Below are 19,123 nucleotides of genomic sequence, written 5' to 3'. Positions count from 1 at the left end.
TCTTAAATTACACGTCATGCTGATGTTCCTAATGTAAATGAGTGAACAATTAGGGCATTTTACACAACATTTCTATTTATCTATTAATTTATATATATATATATATATATATATATAAATTCAATATATAAATATAATTAATATAAAAGTGTATATTTATATTATATATATAAAAAATTGCAACATGTTAAATTCAGTACAAACAACAGTAACTGTGTGTAGAGATTGTAGCCTATTTACATGTACAACAGCAGCTATACTGTGTGTGTGTGTGTGTGTGTGTGTATATATATATATATATATATATATATATATATATATACACACACACACAGTATAGCTATATATATATATATATATAAAATTTGACCAGGGGTGCCAAACAAACCACTGTATGTACAGCACATATAATGTTTGTTGTTGGATCATAAATCATATGTATGTATAAAAAATATCTCCATATCTCCAAAAGTCTCATAATGGCATCTTACAGAGGAATGAGTATTTCTATTGGTCCATTCATCATGAAAAACAGTGCCGATACTCTCTCCTCTCTCATGAAAAATGTCTCACCGAACGTTCCTCACACCGGTCACAGTGAGACGTGAGGCAGGCAGTAGGAGTGTAATTCTGAATCTGTCCTAAATTGCATAACTAGGCGGATTCCTGATGTCATTTAGGAAATCCTGTCCGTGTAGCAGAAGCCCTTTCAAGAATGGAGAGGTTATTAAAGACAGCGCTGCTCTACATTCTCACAGAGGGCAGAGAAAGAGCCGCCTATGAGGACGAACAGGCCAGAGTGTTCATCAGTCTGATTTTACACTGGACAAATTTTATAAAGACTGAAAGGACTGTAAGAGACATAGTGGTGAGCACATCATCTCACACATGAAGAAAACAAACCAACCTGTGAACATATTAACACGTTCTCATGCTTCCAGCTTTTAGCATTGAGTTAAAATGTCATGATGAATGGACCAATAGGAACGCCTCAGAATGTCAGGAGGTACGTTCACTAGACTGTGCCGTTGAGGGTCTCAGGAATGTGGTGCCTCAATAACGTCAGGATAGTTGGGGAAAATAACTGCAGAAAGGTTAATTAATCATTTCATTGTTGTTGTTGAGGTTGCATTAAATCCATATTTCCCGCCTGACTTGACAAACTTTAGCTTTTTATTTTTTACAAGGTTAAAAAAGCCTTGAAAACGGCAGCTTTACAGGAGGAGGATAAAAAAAAACCTCTGAACTTTCAATGGAAGTCAAAGAAAAAGATTTTCTTTCAAATTGTGGAGCATTTCTATTGGTCCAAATCTGATACAATATAAAGAATAACTGCCAGATTCACTATATCTATCTATCTATATATATATATATATATATATATATATATATATATATATATATATATATATACACATTATTAATAAGTATACACCTATATAATTATTAATAATAATAACTGTTTCATTAATATGTTGAAATAGAATGTATGTACTTGCATTTTGCATATTATATATATATATATATATATATAAAATGCAACTACATATATATAGATTTATATAGATTTAGGTATATGTTCAATATACTACTAAATAATTTATGTAATTTAATTTGTAATTCAATTTTGCATTAGAAAAAATCTGTACCTGTACAGAAAGCTCAAATAAACTTCATGTTCAATAATAATAACAACATCAGTACTGTCAGGAAAAGGAAGAAATATATTTTTAGTTGTATTATGTTATACAGTTTTAGTTTACCTGTATTTGAATACTCAAAAACAAAAGTTTGGACTACATTTAAAGAAATATGACAAACTAAATAAAACGAGATTTCTAAAGTTCTTTGTGTAAAACAGAGGTGGTGGTGGTGTGTGTGTGTGTGTGTGTGTGTGTGTGTGTGTGTGTGTGTGTGTGTGTGTGTTGGGGGGGGGTAATATGTTCTTTTTTTTGTAATATTTGTGCCATTCTGTGAGTTTCATGTAATAACATGTATGACCCCTTTTTAAACACGCATCATGGAAATGAGAGGCAGTGAGTCACAGTGTGAGAAAAACATGTAAAGTGAAAAATGTAAAAGTGCTTCTAATGTAAAAAATCGTGCGGATGTGGAAACAAGTGTGAAAAAAACACATCTAAAAACGTGTAATTATTCACGTGACTTTTCCGTAAGGGTTAAAACTACTGCATTATGTTCTGTAAGTCAGCAGAACTAATGGCTAAACGGCTTTCCTGAATATGGAGATTTCTAATGTAAGATATCCACCTCTAATGATCACTGCGGCCCCTCAGAGTTAAGCCCCTCAGGATTTACTGGAATATTCCGTCTTAAACTCATTAAGGGACACTAGTGCTTGCATGTGCACGGTGTTTGCTACTGCCTTTCTCTCTCATGCTGAGTTTATTGATTGTTGAACTGCGGTACAGACGCTTAACTCCCAAACCTTTGACTCAGAGTAAATTAACACTCTCTACAGGCCGAGGACCCCTTTAAGATCTGCATCACGGTGGGGACGCTTTCAGAAGATGGTAGCCCACAGGAAGTTGTGTTTTCTGTCTGTTGGAGATGTGAAAGCTGCCCTGACATCGAGCTCGACCGGATTTAACATGAACATCAGTACAGTACAGTACAGTGAGGTACAGTACAGTGAAGCACAGTACAGTACAGTGAGGCACAGGATAGTACAGTGCAGTACTGTACAGTACAGTGAGGTACAGTACAGTGGGGTACAGTACAGTGGGGTACAGTACAGTGAGGTACAGTACAGTACAGTACAGTACAGTGAGGTACAGTACAGTGAGGTACAGTACAGTACAGTGAGGCACAGTACAGTGAGGCACAGTACAGTGAGGCACAGGATAGTACAGTGCAGTACTGTACAGTACAGTGAGGCACAGTATAGTGAGGCACAGGATAGTACAGTACAGTACTGTACAGTACAGTGAGGTACAGTACACGGCATTACAGTGAGGTACAGTACATTACAAGGAGGTACAGTACTGTGAGGTACAATACAGTACAGTGAGGTACAGTACAGTACTGTGAGGTACAGTACTGTGAGGTACAATACAGTACAGTGAGGTACAGTACAGTACATTACAGTGAGGTACAGTACCGTGAGGTACAATACAGTACAGTGAGGTACAGTACATTACAGTGAGGTACAGTACTGTGAGGTACAGTACCATACATTACAGTGAGGTACAGTACCATGAGGTACAGTAGAGTGTAAAGAGGTGTAGTACAGTAGTCCGTAGAGTATCCCAAGTAATTCTGGATTATTTCTATTGACCCGAGTAATTATGTATCATTTTTACAAGCCCGGGCAATTTTTTTTTACCCATCATTAAAGGGTTCTTCAAGGTATTGGTGCCGTACCATTACTAGAACCATGACAACTCAAAAAAGGCTTCTTTACAGAACTGTATAAAATGACTTTAAATAGCACTGAAAAAAAAATCAAGGGTCAAAGAATCCTTTTTCCTAAATCCCAAAGAACCCTGTAAGCTAAGAGTGTACACTCCGCTCCCTACAGTGTTCTGTAGATGCATAAATAGTGTTGGCACGGCTGGCGGCCTCTCCCCCCCCATCCCCCCTCCCCCCTCCCCCCTTTACTTTCTCTGGCTGGTCCCTCTGTCCCGGCAAATCTGCTGTAAGAAAAACCTAAAAATTCATTTAGACTGACCCCAAATCAGAGGGTGTCTGCACCGCGGCCTTTATTACACACCGTGCCTAACTTGTGTTGTGGAGGAGGATGGGGTATTATTATCTCTGCGTTACCCACCCAGCTATAAAAACTAGTGGTGCAGCATCTCTACATCATACTGCCCCTGCACTACTCCTCTCTCTCTCTCTCTCGCGCTCTCTCTCTCTCTCTCTCTCTTTCCCTCCCTCCCTCTCTCTCTCTCTCTCTCTCTCTGTGCTGGCGGTACAGAGGGTCCACCTCTTCTCTCTCTTTCACTCTCCTCTTTCCTGCCTGCTCACCCACTTGCCTTCTCTCTCTCTGTCTGTGTGTGTGTGTGTGTGCGTGAGGAAGCTGCTGCGCGAGAGTGCCTGTGTGTGTTTGAGAGAGAGTGTGTGTGTGTGTGTGTGTGAGAGAGGGAGCGAGCGAGCGCTGTTGTTTCTGCCACTGCTGGATGATGAGCTGGGGGGGAGTTTTGTGAATGGAGGGAAGATGACTGCATGAGTGAGAATGGACAAGGAGCGCGGCGCGAGCGCGAGTGGGAGATGAGACAGACAGACAGGGAGAGAGAGAGAGATAGAGAGAGAAGGAGAGAGAGAGAGAGAGCGAGCGCGAGAGAGACATACAACATCACTCGTAGTCTCGGGATCATTCACATACGTTCCAGAGGAGGCTCGAGGTGAGTGTGTTTTCACCTACTTCAGGAATGCTGTGGACAAATGAGTGTGTGTGTGTTGTGGAAGTGTGTGTAAAGTGATGTATGTGTATTTAGGGGAATGTAGTATGTAGTACAACCTATGTGACATACATATGACACATTACGGTGTGTGTGTGTGTGTGTCAGTGACAGTAGCGAGGCTCTGGACACGGTAATTTGATGACTCACGTAGTTATTTGGGTTGTAACCTGCTGTACACGCAGTCTACACAGATGAGTGTGTGAAGCGCGGGCCAGGCTGGGAAAGCGGGGACAGCATGTGACCCGACCGCCCCCGTCCCGTCACAAGTTTGTCCGTCATGTCGGCTTTGAGATCAGTGTGTGAGCAGGTGCTCTGCCCTCTTTCCTAGTTTGTGTGTGATGCGCCTGTCTGAAACCTGTGTGCTCATGACTCCGTATTGCTGAGCTTTGTCCAGGTTTTAGACCCCCCTTATCCAGTTACTCTACCCCCCGTCTCTCAGCAGTGAGAGAGTTTTACTGTAGAAGCTCCAGATCTCCTCAGAACAGATAAAGCAGCTGAACATAAATCCAGTAAACAGGAGAAGCAAGAGCTTCTCATTCTGAAGAAAGAAAGTAGTGAGATCTTGTCGGTGAGCTAGTCTGAAGAACAGAGCTCGGTTCCTCCAGGGTTCTCCTGGACGCCCCCCTCCCAGTCCAGCCAGCACAGCGTGGAGGATGTGTTCAACTCCATCAGCAGCAGCAGCAGCAGCAGCTCACCTGATTTACCATCATTAAGCCCTGATTTACCACCAAACCAGGTGTTGATCTGAGGAGAACTCTAAATAATACTAGACTCCATGAGAGAGGAGAACTTTGGAGATGTTCTAATGATGAACACAGTGATGGAGAACCACCTCCACTTCCTGTAGATTGTTTTTATTAGATAATTTACACAGTTCAGGATGAACGGACCAATAGAAATGCTCTAAAATGACTTGGGGTCAATTTTTTTCCTCCATTGACTTCCATTAAAAGTTCAGAAGATTTTTTATATTAAGAAGTTACAACTTTGGTGATACGAGGTATTGGTCTGATAGTGACAATATACAAATATATATATAATAACATATCAAATAGTCACTAATACTTACTTTAATGTGTATATATACACACACCTAGCAAATCTTCGGGATGATCCCTACACGTCTGATCGAGGCCTGGTTGTGGTTCACCCTCTATTGGTGACCTGTTTGTCTAAGGGCTGGACGCAGTCTCAGCAATTCAGCCCTTAGACAAACAGGCCCGATATGAGAAAGGGCCGAGAGCGAGCCGTGCCTCGCTGTAACACTCAGGCGACTTAGACAGATAACAACAGGTGTAAATGACTGTTTAGGGCCCGGTGGGTGACGCCTTTGATGATGGGCTGCGTGCAGTCCTGCCTCGTGTACTTACAGAAGAGGAGGATTAGGGCAGACATTACCCAGCCTCGGCCTGTTCCAGTAGCTGCTGCTCCTAATGAGAGCTTGGTGTGCAGCGTTTTCACGTGTCTTAGGAGATTAGAGGAGTTATTGTTGGTGGACAGAGCGCTGCGAAGACAAAAATATGAAACTTGCCTCATTAAATATGAATGTTATTTGGCATAAATGACGTCAGGTCTGTCTGCCACGCTGTGCGCAGGCACAGATGCAGTTTTGCGCTATTAAAAATGTATAGATTTGTTTGGGATGCACTGATGTGAGAAATATGGACAGATACAGATGTGTACTGATGTGAAAATATAGAAATAGACCTTTCTTAAAAATTGTAACTGAATATATACTATATATCCAGTGTGTGCATGACATATATAATATTAAATGATAATAATGATAAATGATAATATTAAATTATATTAAATGAATATACAAACTGTCGGAGCAAAAACTCATAACTCATAATGACTATTTGCCATATATATATATATATATACATACATACACACACACATATACATATATACATACACACACACACGTATACACACACACACACACACATATATATATATATATATATATATATATATATATATATATGCTCCAATATGACTTGGAGCCATAAAACCCCCAAAAATTAATGAATATATATATATATATATATATATATATATATATATATATATATATATATATTACAAATGTTGTAGTTAAATATTTTTGTAAAGGTAATAAAAAACCTCTACAGATTATATGCTATTTATTATATAACTAAATGAATATAACTATTATACTGTATATTAAAACTATACTGTTTTAATTCCCAACCCCCTCAGCAAGTTCTCGCGTAAACAGTCATAAGAGCCGTGCTGATTTTTATCTCACCAAAAACACTCTGCTATATGAAGAAAACACACTACTCATGCTCAAAGTGTGTCAAACGGGCGGAGGACCTTTCGGTGAACTCACAGTATGTACAGTAAGCCAAGCCTGGAGAGGCCGAAGCTAAAACCCCACAGTTCACCGTGCCGTCATTCCGCCTGGCTGAGCGGCGAGTTGGAGTGTGCTGTTCAAGCCGCGCAAAACTCTCAACAGCCAAGTAAACGTGGACTACGCGGGCTAAACTTCTCGCCCGTGTCCTCGCCCCCTCGGAGAACATTGACTTTGAGCATATTTCCAGTCCGTCTCTACAAATGCTGCAGCAGCAGCTTCCCAAAGCTGAGGTTTAGCTTCATCTGCTGTTACCGAGCCGCAGCAGAGACGATCATTACCCGTGTTACACCTGTCATTACCACAGCGCTTGTCTCCTCTGTCTGAGAGACACATCAACAAAGTGGAGGATCCAAATCCAGAGCCATCTGTTCAATTATTGCAGAGCCATTGCTAAGACGGCGGTGAGCACCTGGTGGCTGTAAACAGCCTAAATAAGTGTCTATGCTAACGGCTAGCAGACTGAACCTACAGGTCACCCTCCAGCTCAGCCTTTGGAAAGGCCCTCAAATGATCTCCCTTAGGACCCACTAACCCAGCGCTGGATTGAGCCAATTTACCACCAGCTATTCCTCACATTCAGGTGCAGCCCAATACACGGCTGCTAGCTCTCTCTCTCTCTCTCTCTATCTCTCATGTCTCTCTGTAATGCTGTCTCTCTCCCTCCTGTCTCTGTCAACACCCCTGTGTCTCTGGCACCCTGAGATATGATGAAATCTGTCTGAGAGATGTGGGCTGTTTTAGCTGTTTTAACTTTTTCGGGTTGGGTACTTCTGCTCTTAACTTTACTGGACGCGGAAAACCGGCCATGTCCGTCCCGTCCCCTCCTTTTCAATCGCGCCAGAGGAAGCAGGAGTGGAAAATAAGCTCTCCTGCTTCAACCCAACCCAGATCAATCATCTTCAGAGAGCTCTGAGGTTCTCTGTCCTCAATAAGTAAAACTGAGAAGAGTGTGTGTTATTTCCAGAGATCAAAGGCAGCACCTGCCGGAGACGTTACTTGTGTTTTTACACAATTAAGTGACATTTAGGTTTTGAGGTAACCTCAATGTTCGTGTTTCATCTTTCAGAAGTCATCAAAGATTATTACTCATAATTTCTGAACTCAGTTCTAGGCCAAAAACAGGGCAGCACACCAAAACTAATCATCTGATGGATCTGAATGCCTTTAAAATCATGCAAACACAGGTCTCTGGAGGTACTATGCTCCACTATATGTCCAAATATTTGTGGACACCTCGTTAAATTGCACCCACCCACACACTATACTCCCTATAGAGAAGTACGGCCAACAGAAAAGGACTCTCTGGAGAGTCATGGGCACCGTGCTGCCTAATGCCAGGCGTGGGCTTGTAGAGGGGTTATGAAGCCCCCCAGTATTGTGCTGTGGAGCAGTGGAAGAACTGTGTGGTGCTCCATGGTGCTATATCCAACACTCAAACCAGCATTCCTGTCCTGCTGAATGCAATCAAATCCTCACAGCCAAGATCCTCCAAAATGTCATAAAATTTAATGAAAGCCTTCTTCCCTGGACAGTAGAGACAGTTACTCCAACAAAAGCAGGATAAACCCTTGATTTCAGAGGAAACAGTGTATGAGCAGGCGTCCAAATACTTTTACTGTATTAAGGCCCTGTAGTAAGACTGGCATATCTGTGCCACTGTGTCACAAGTAATTAGCTCTATGATATAATGTGAAATTTTATTTAGATTATAGTAAGACAATATTGATTACTTTGCTTTTGAGGAAAGCTATTTTCTTCATGACACTGTCAACAAGTCTAATCAAGTTGGAAGGAGTGTTTGCCATAAGGAATATGACCTGGAATCCAGTCAATATATGGAACATTTCTCATTCTGAAGTACTGGATTAGAATTCCACTTATTTCTATACGGTCATGCTTGTTTTATCAGGTGGAATCAATCAAAATATGAGAACTGAAACTATCAATAAGTAGGAAAGTAAGTCAACTCAAATTCGTTCAGTCAGAAGTTCTCCTAACTCACATTTCTTGCTTCTGCATTTCCGTTTGACCAACATTCCATACTGAGTTGAGCCTCAAGAACATCCGTAAAAGAGCTGCAGCTAAAACTGACTCAATACTGTGTAAGATATTTAGTCTGTGGCTCCGCCCCCTCAATCTGTTTACTGTTTAGTCCCATCTTTAGGTTAGAACTCTCGCTCAATCACATGATGTCCCCAGACTGAGAGAAATACCTTTGACAATGGAGCTCTGAGCTGTTTTTTTTACTCATGACCTTCTCACACTTGATGAGCAGCAGTTAGACCGGAGGGCCGGTTTAGAGCTGTGAAGCTACACTACATAAAACCGCAGAAAAATTCTCTGAGAACTGTTACCTTCCCTTCTTTCTCAGACACAGAAATGTACATGGCTACATGGAGTGGAGCAACAGTCTAACTGCCTGCTTGTCAGGAAACTCAGGAGATCGGAAGTTCAAATCCCATTAACACCACTAACAGCCATGGTCTCAGAATCTGAGAAAAGAAAGGCCCCCCCCAAGTAATAGGGTGGGGCTCTAACCTGATTGTGTTAGAGCCCCACCCCATGTGATAGGGCGAGGCTTAGTCAGTCGGAGCCGCAGACTAAACATCTTACACAATTTACAATATATTTCAGAACTGTGTAATGTTCTATGTAATGTAATTTCACAGCTCTAGACCGGCCCTACGGTCTAACTGCTGCTCTTTATCAAGTGTGAGGAGGTCATCACTTTAAATACAAACAAGAGCTCAGAGCTCCATTGTCAGTCTGGGGACATCATGTGATTGGGGGGGGGGTTCTAACCTGCAAATGAGAATAAACAGTAAACAGATTGAGGGGGCGGAGCCACAGACTAAACATCTCACACTGTATTTAAATACTTTATGATTTTGAGGCTCAACTCAGCATGGACTGTCGATCCAACTGAGATGCAAAAGAAGAAAATGTGAGTTAGGCGAACCTATGACTTGAGTTTAAAAAATGTTAAAGGTTCTTTTAAAGGTTCTTTAAGGAACCACAAGTGAAGAACCCATTGTAGCTCTGTTTCTTTTTGTAGGAGTGTACAAACCTTAGCTCCTGAAGGGTTAAAGCCGTTAGTCAGCAGCACTGGGTGTGTGCGCGCGGGTGCAAGTCCGTGGTGGTAGGCCTGTAGGACGTTACAGTGGGAAAGCAGTGCCCTCCTTCCCTCTCTGAGCATGTGTCACATCCTGCCCCTATCCTACACACACACATACCCATACAGACACTCTATAATTATGGGAGTGTATCTGTGAGGACAGGGGAGGGGAGGAGAGGAGAGTTAGGCAGCAACAGAAGTTGCACGTGTTCCCAGAGTGGGTGGGATCTACTGTTGTTTTTAGCTCTAAATGCCTGTTTGACTTGGCTGGATTTTCCAGGGAGGGGCACCATAGCTTTTTTTCCCTCTCTCTCTCTCTCTCGCTCGCTCTCTTTTTGCGTAACCTGTCAGGGAACTTCTGGGGACATCGGATCCTATCGTCCTCTAGTCTTCTACCCTATTCTCTTCTTTCTTCTTGTGTTAGATTAATATGAGCCTGGCTATACAATAAGTGAGCACCGAGCCACGTACAGACCTTCTGCAAGGGTTCGTTTATGGACACAAGTGTTAAAAAAGTGCTGATATTGTGTCCATTTAAGGAGCCTGTTTTGGGGGGGAATACCCACAGTATTTCCTAGGATCCATACATTAAATAGCCCAATGTCAGACATATTGACAAGCCCTAATGTCTCAGAGATCCCATCATTCTCTCGTTCCCATTATTCTACAGTATGCGAGCACTGAGCCACGTACAGACCTTCTGCAAGGGTTCCTTTATGGACAGAAGTGCTAGACAAGTGTTGCTATTGTGCCCATTCAAGGAGACAGTTTTGGGAGGAATACCCAGAGTATTCCTTAGGTTCCATGGGGCAAACTGTCAGACAAGCCTGAGTGGCTCAGTGTTGGATGTGGAGATTCCTGGGGACGTCAGATCCCATCGTTCTCTCTTCGTCCCTACTCTTTTTGTGTTGGATCAGTAGGAACCCTGCTCTACAGTATGTGAGCACTGAGCCACATACAGACCTTCTGCAAGGGTTCCTTTATCTGGTAGACAAGTGTTGCTATTGTGCCCATTCAAGGAGACAGTTTTGGGAGGAATACCCAGAGTATTTACTAGGTTCCATGTGGCAAATTGTCAGACAAGCCTGAATCGCTTAGTGTTGCATGTGGAGATTCCTGGGGATGTCAGATCCCATTGTTCTACCTTCTTTCTTACTTTTCTTCCTTTGTGAAGAGAAGGTGTGCTATTTTGCCCTTCAAGGAGCCTCCAAACTGTTTTGAGAGGGATACCAACAGTATTTCCAAGGTTCCATACATTAAATTGTCCCAAAGTCGGACATATTGACAAGCCTGGATGGCTTAGTGTTGCATGTGGAGATTCCTGGGGACGTCAGATCCCATCGTTCTCCCTTCGTCCCTACTCTTCTTTTCTCTTGTGTTGGATCAGTTGGACCCCAGCTCTACAGTATGTAAGCACTGGGCAACATACAGACCTTCTGCCAGGGTTCCTTTATCTGGTATACAAGTGTTGCTATTGTGCCCATTCAAGGAGCCAGTTTTGGGAGGAATACCCAGAGTATTTCCTAGGTTCCTAGGTAAGCCAGAATGTCTCAGAGATTCCTGGGGACGTCAGATCCCATCGTTCTACCTTTATCCTTACTTTTCTTCCTTCATTGACAGAAAGTTTTGTGCGGGATACCCACAGTATTTCCTGGGTTCCATACATTAAATTGTCCCAAAGTCAGATAAACTGATAAGCCTGGATGTCTCAGTGTTGCATGTGGAGATTCCCACCGTTCTTCCCTACTTATCTTCTCTCCTCTTTTCTCTTGTGTTGGATCAGCAGGAGCCCAGCTCTACAGTATGTGAGCACTGGGCAACATACAGACCTCCTGCTAGGGTTCCTTCATGGACAGAAGTGCTAGACAAGTGTTGCTATGGTGCCTGTTTTGGGAGGAGCCTGTTTTCATACATGGAATTTTTCTAAAGTCAGACATACTAACAAGCCTGAGTGGTTCAGGTGTTGCACGTGGAGATTCCTGGGGACGTCAGAGTCCATCGTTCTCCCTTCGTCCCTGCTCGTCTTCTGTCTCCTCGATAAGTCTGAGCCTACCTATTCAGTATGCAAGCACTGACCTTCTGACCAACATACAGACCTTCTGTAGGGGTTCGTTTATGGACAAAAAGACAAAAAAGTCAAATGTCCAACACTGTTTTGGGAGGAAAACCCACCGTATTTGCTCTATACCGAAGTCAGACACATTGATAAGCCTGAGCGAGACTTCTGCGGACATCAGATCCCATTGTCCTCAGCTCTTCTCTTCTTTACTCTTGGGTTGGATCAGTATTAGCCCACTCCCCTTACAGTACACGTGGACCTTCTGCAAGGGTTCCATTATGGACAAAAGGTGCTGCCGTTGTGCACAGATTTGATACCCGGGATACCCGCAGACTTTTCTAGGTTCCATACAGTAAATTGGCCCAAGCAGACATATAGATGAGCCTGAATGACTGAATGAGCGTCGCACGTGGAGAGAACCTTTCCGAGCCACAGAAACGCGCCGTCCTTCATCTCGGCCCAGACATCCACATCACTCCATTGAATGCGATTCTTCCATTTCTGTAAACGACATCCCCACCCTCCCCTTAAGCCCACTCGTCGTGTTCGGTGTACAGTTCTCCTCATTTAAAGATGCTTTTTTTTCTTTACCGGACTATATGTCTAACTGGTAATTATAGCAACCGTCTCCTAGCAACAGCGCAAGGGATATTCAACAGTTGATTGGTAAGTGCTTAGATTTGATCGTGCGCAAGGAGATACAATGAGAAGGAAAGACTGGTAGACAGTGGCAGAGAGAAAGGAAGAAGGAAAAAGCGTAGAAGCGGCGTTCAGAGCAGATAAAGCCAGTCAACAACCTCAGTTTGGGCTGGGCGTCTGAAAGCATCCATCCAAATGCCTGCAGTGACCGCCAGAGCAGACACACTGAGATTATGCCTCTATTCATAGCCGTGAATGAAGGACAATGCTGCCAAACAGCTCCTTATAAAGTCGCCGTACACATTTTCAGGGAATCCGCAGGTACAATTCGGCTCCCATTCATCAACGCCTGCCGCTCTGAAGTCGGCTGAATGAAAGAACGCTCTCACCATGCTCAAATCTGCACAGAACGCACAGCAGCTCTTTGCAGTTACAAGAATATGCTAAATGTGTGTGTCGAGATCCGTCGGGGGGAACAACAACAAAAAAAAATGACTAATGACAGTGGGTAAGGGGGAGGCACAGTCAGCGAAAACAACCTGTCGCTTGCCCTCCAAACTTCGTTCCTTGAGTTTAGAAACTAGAACCTGACCCCCTTTGCCTTCCTGTGTTTTGTTTTTTTGATCGTCACCTAGACGACCGTGTGCGCTTATTACAAAAAAGCAAAACGTTGGTAGTTATTACTTTATCAGGCTTAAGACTTTGTGGTCTGGAGTTTGCGAAAAGCTGACGGCAGAATTCGTTCAAATACCACAGTGAAAAAAAAGAGGGCGAGAGATGGTGCTGAAGGTCTGCTGAATTCATCATTGGGGTCACAGGAGCTACTTAATCATTTACAGTATCACTCAGTCATGCATGCGCAGCTTACACATGCTTTGATTCTGCAAGGCTGTGCCGTCCGGGGAAATAACTGGTGGTAATTCAAAGGTCTCCCTATAGGTCAGAGCGAATGCTAACACCTATTCTGTCTTTCGATTCTTTTTTTTATATTTCCTTCCTTTCTTCCTCTCTCTGCAGATTCCTATGAGATTATGGCCCACGGTGAGGAAGACCTCATTGGGATCCCCTTCCCAAATCACAGCAGCGATGTGCTGTGCAGCCTGAACGAGCAGCGCCGCAACGGTTTGCTCTGCGATGTCGTCCTGGTGGTGAAGGACCAGGAGTACCGCACCCACCGCTCCGTGCTGGCCGCGTGCAGCCAGTACTTCAAAAAGCTGTTCACCGTGGCGACCGGTGACGGGGACCCGAGCCAGCACGGCGTCTACGAGCTGGACTTCGTAGCGCCTGAATCGCTGACAGCTATTCTGGAGTTTGCCTACACATCCACGCTGACGGTGACCGCGTCCAACGTGAAGGAGATCCTGGGTGCGGCGCGGCTTTTGGAAATCCCCTGCATCATCAGCGTGTGCTTGGAGATCATGGACACAGGCGGAGGGGGAGGAGGCACTGGGGGAGGAGAAGGAGAGGGAGATGAGGAGGAGTTTGAAGAGGAGGACGAAGAAGAGGATGAGGAGGAAGAGGAGGAGGAGGAAATGGGGGAAGAGGTGGAAGATGAGTCAAAAGATGGAGAGGATCGTGATGAGGATGAGATCAGCGAACGATCAGTACAAGCAGATCTTGCTGACAACCAGGAAAGACAACCTGCTGGCGGAGAGAGGGGAGCAGAAAGCCCACATTGCAGCTCCCAGCAGAGGGTTCGCCCAGGCCGAGACCGGCCTGACTCCCAGAGGTGCCATTCGGACACTCCCGACACCCTACGGGGTGACAAACCCAGGGAGCAAGAGGGACTGGAGGGCAGAGCTCTGAAAGACTTCTCTATCGAGTCCCTTCTTCAAGAAGGGCTGTACCCAAAGATGCCAGGCCTGGAGAGAGGAGGAACGGGCTTCTCCTCGCTGCTTCCTGGATTCTATCCCCCAATGTGGGCCACAGATTTCCCCAGCTTCCCCCAGCTCCTGGATCCCCACCGCCCGCCTCACCCTTACCCCTCAGCCCCGCTGGAGAGCGGCCCCTTAGACCTTGCCATCAAGAAAGAGGTCATCAAAGAGGAGCTGAAAGAAGAGCTCCCCAATGCCCTGCTCCACAGAGACTTCCTCAAAGACTTCATGAGCCCTGGGGTTGGCATGGGCCCTGAGCCTTCTCTTAGCCAGATCAAAGACGAGGCAGACCTTCGTAACTACCTGAGCTTTCTCTCAGCGTCCCACCTGGGGACGCTGTTTCCCCCTTGGCAGCTGGAGGAAGAGCGCAAGCTGAAGCCCAAAGCGTCACAGCAGTGTCCCATCTGCAACAAGGTGATCCAGGGCGCGGGAAAACTACCTCGGCACATGCGGACACACACTGGGGAGAAGCCCTACATGTGTACCATCTGCGAGGTCCGCTTCACAAGGTAAGCTTTACGCCTCTCCTGACCACAGCACACTTCAGGGCAAGCCAGATACTCAGTACTCAGGTGGGCAGACCTGACGTTAGGGCAGGTGAGCCACAGGCCACAGATTTCCCCAGCTTCCCCCAGCTCCTGGATCCCCGCCGCCTGCCCCACCGTGGTACATACTCGGCAGGGAGGTGAAGTTCATGGTGCTCAAGGTTCCTAAACAACCGATTTGCAGCTCAAATGGACGTCAGGAACTAGCCAGGACTATACCCTGGTTGCGGCACTGGCTGAAACACACTGTGCACATTCAGAACAAAGCACAGCTTAATTATTCATAGCTCTGAGGAAAATCTGGACATCATTGTGGGCAAATTGCCTTTATTGCTCATGCTGAAGAGGAACACACATGCGTCGTCAGCACGGCTTCTTCAACCGGACCCTTTCAAAGGGCTGTTTGAGGGACATGCTTCATATTTATAGATCAAAGTTCTCAAAAAGCCTTTTGAAGGTCATATAGTCATAAAGCACAATGGCAGTGAACGGCTTGAATAACAGGAAGGTTGGTTGAGGAGTCGGCTAGACCGAACCATGTCAGGCTCTCAGGGAGAAGGTGTGAGAGTGCTGAAGAGGAGCCTGTGCACCCCACGCATGCAAATGCAATTGTGAAACACTTTGTGCAATGTTGTGGTCAACCCCCTTCAGAGCTTCACAGTGGTTTCCATACTGTAATCACTAGTAAGAGAATACTACCTTCATTTCACTTCTCGAGAGGCAGCCACTGTACTACTACAGGGCGGCGGCGGCTCGGCGGAAAAGGCTTGAAAACGAAAAGCAGATCAGAGCGAGCGAACAAGCGAGCGATTCGAGCTGGAGCACCACAGAAAATAAGCCAAACGTGAAACGTACACTCATCCTTGACTGCCTGCTTTTTAACCATACGAACCCACCAGCGAGTGTGTGTGTGTGTGTGTGTGTGTGTGGGTTGTTGCTTTCAGCACCATTTGTCTTGAGGTTTAACAGGGATTTTTTCAGGCACGAAAGGCATGCGAAGCTACCCTATCTTTCATAACTGTCGAAGGATAACCCCAAACCCTCCTGTTTACTCACTGTCTGCCTCTCTCTCTCTCTCTCTCTCTCTCTCTCTCTCTCTCTCTCTGTGTCTCTCTCTCTCGCTTGCTTTCAAGGCAGGACAAGCTGAAGATCCACATGCGCAAGCACACGGGCGAGCGGCCCTACATCTGCCTCCACTGCAACTCCAAATTCGTGCACAACTACGACCTGAAGAACCACCTGCGCATCCACACGGGCGTGCGGCCGTACCAGTGCGAGCACTGCTACAAAAGCTTCACCCGCTCCGACCACCTGCACAGGCACATCAAGCGCCAGAGCTGCCGCGTCTCGCGCCCGCGGCGGGGGCGCAAGCCCTCCGCCTGGCGCTCCTCCAGCTTCCTCTACCCTCCAGACGCCCACTCGCTCCAGGGGGAAAGGACCCTGCGGCTGCCCGCCCACGGACCGCCTGTGCCGGGTCATCTGGCGGAGACGCGCCCCCCGGTCGGCAGAGGGCTGGAGGACTTGGACGCGAGCAGCAGGGAGAGCCTGACAGACAGGAAGCTCATCTCAGAGGAGGTGGAGAGGAAGAGGGGGGTGTTTGCCTTCGCCCTGGCCAGGGAGGACATTCTACCACACCCGCCCTTCTACCCCACCACCCCTGACCCCTGGACCATGAGACTGGAACGAGCTCCGCCCATCCCCGAGGCCGCAAACTGACCCCTGAGCGATTCGTCGCCTGTTGCGCACAAACTCCCCGAACTCTCTCAACACTCCAACGTCCTGGAGCGGCCGTCTGCGCGAGAGCAAGAGGGCGATTCTTCGGTTTCTTAAACAGACTCTGCAAATCGGAAAATTTATGTGGTTTAAATGTTTTTTTTGTTTTTTTATCGTCAGCTTCCTAATGTGATGACAGGGATTTTAATATACATTAAAAAAAAGATCAAAAGCGTTAATAATACTGATGTGTATTTGTATTTATGATTTTTTTATGGTGGTTTTTCTGCTTCTGCATTTGCTAACAAGGGTAAATTTACAAAGTGGGACTCAAACCTGCCCACAGACTGTTAAGTGCAATCCATTTTTTCCATTCCAAAGTTTCGCAGGTAAGTCAGGTATCTTACGCAACCTCCATCAGAAATAAGCTACAGGTCGTGACGTATGCATCGCATCATGCTATCAGACAAGCTACATTATTTTAATCCAGCTTTGAGTGGAAATACTGTATATGTACGTCTATGCAAAAAAGGAAATAAATGTTTAGAAAAAAAAAATGTGATTTTTTTTTTTTACCGAAAATTTGCTTTTTTTTTTAAGGTAAAAGCTATAATAAGTTGTAAAATTTGTGTGAATATTTCTCATACTGATTAAAAAATATCAAAATTTGTAATATTTTAATTTGCATTAAGTAATGTGTCATTTTTATTTTATTTTATTGGGAAAAAACACAAACAATACAAAAATCTTATTTTATTTTCACGATTTTTTTTCACTCTTGGACTCAACATCTCTAGTTTACCCTTGATTAGTGCCCAATGCTTAGTCTGCACTATTGTACATATTTTCTATGATGTTTTGCATAATCTTATGGTGAAGTTGCTGATTGTTGTAAAGCATTTTGACTTTTAAACATTGCAAAAACATCCAAAGATGTGTTGTTTGAGAACAAACTTGAAAGTAAATCACTTTTTTGAAATCACCTTTTTAAATACTTTTAAATCTCCTAAATCGCTCGACTAAATCTCCTTTCTTTTTAATAATTGTTTTCATTTTTTTGGTTTCAGCTATGATTTGCCGGTTGAAAGTGTCTTGCAGGTGCTCGTCTTGTACAGAAATTAAAACAGGGATTGTGTCCAACATTTTGATATTATCCTTCCTCTTTTTATCTGAATGAATATTGTACTTCATTGTTGTTGGATCTGAAACGGAGAAAATATTTTCATGCTATTTATGCATATTTAAATAGGCCTTGGCTATATTTTGCTAAGATGTTTTATAAAGACACTACAATGATTGTGTCCATGTTTGTATATACGAGATTGGCCTTTTGTAATACGAGAATGTGTGTCTGTGTGCCGGTTAGGTTATAAAATTAGCTCATTTTAAGCCCTTTTGAACTATAAAAACAATCCCGCAGTAATCTCTGAACAACCCTCTCTTTCATTTTCTCTCTCGCTGAGTAACACTTTAACACTTCCTCTCTGAAAGTACTGCAGACTTTCAGAAGCAGCATCAAAAAGTCGTCTTATTTTAAGTTTAGCTTTTAAACAATCACAACAAAACCAGGAAATGAGAAGCAGTTCTTTTAATTTGACAATAATTCGGTTCATTTTGACATTCTAGACATTCAGACTTTAGAGAGAAGGTCCACAGAGGCTCCTGTATTGTCCTTTAAGTGACACTGATGAAAATTTACTATTTTGCACTATCTATTATTTGTTTATGAGACAACTAGAATAATTTATACTAATTTCCTGGGAAGTACAATAAATATAAAAAAAGAAAAAGTCCAATACAATATTCGAGACATGCACTTTACTGGTCTGATCAGAGATGGGTCCCCATCATGTCACAGTTGCTTATAATAAATGTGCGTTTTTGTTTTGTTTTGTACATTAAACGTCATCCCTGGTAAACTGAACCAAATTCATGAATTTGAGGTGTGGAAAAAAAACTAATAAAACAGCTTTTTTGCAAACAGGTAATATTCGCTCTTCTTTTGTCTCTTCTTTGTGGTAAAAATAAGAATCAATAAATAAACGGACACATTGTACAGAATCTGTAGTATGGTTTAAGTTTCCGTTCTTACTGTAAGTGCTTAATAAGGGTGGGCCTAGTTTGGCAGACCAAAGCAAAAACTAACAATACGTCTCAACCAGTAGGACAATATAAGAAGTTTTTTCAAATGCTATTTTTTCTACATTAGTAACAAAATACAGTGAAATGCAGGCTAATTTTTGCCATTTTTACTTTTTGGCATGAGATTAATCTTTGCAGTTGAATTTCATGACGAATGGACGAATAGAAATGCTCCAAAATGACTTGGAATAAAATATGTTTACATTGACTTCCATTGAAATTTCAG

At 43.8% G+C, this 19,123-nt stretch overlaps 1 protein-coding gene across 3 annotated transcripts in view; it reads left to right on the top strand.

The window, feature by feature from the left end:
* Positions 1 to 18,743, top strand: part of zbtb7c (zinc finger and BTB domain containing 7C) — a 40,045-nt gene extending 21,302 nt beyond the window's left edge. For 2 of the 3 annotated variants that reach the window (XM_072662580.1, XM_072662579.1), the window contains 2 exons: positions 13,641 to 15,006; positions 16,176 to 18,743. In XM_072662580.1, the coding sequence (XP_072518681.1) occupies positions 13,655 to 15,006; positions 16,176 to 16,758 (1,935 nt within the window). In that variant the 5' untranslated portion in view covers positions 13,641 to 13,654 and the 3' untranslated portion in view covers positions 16,759 to 18,743. Of the gene's footprint in view, positions 1 to 3,928; positions 4,365 to 13,640; positions 15,007 to 16,175 lie in introns of those variants that run through there. The other variant, XM_072662578.1, reaches the window with a different exon arrangement.
* The last annotated feature ends 380 nt before the right edge of the window (positions 18,744 to 19,123 follow it).

The sequence above is a fragment of the Salminus brasiliensis genome, chromosome 18, assembly GCF_030463535.1.
Source record: "Salminus brasiliensis chromosome 18, fSalBra1.hap2, whole genome shotgun sequence".
NCBI classification, from domain to species: Eukaryota; Metazoa; Chordata; class Actinopteri; order Characiformes; family Bryconidae; genus Salminus; species Salminus brasiliensis.
This window is presented reverse-complemented; position numbering and strand designations above follow the sequence as displayed.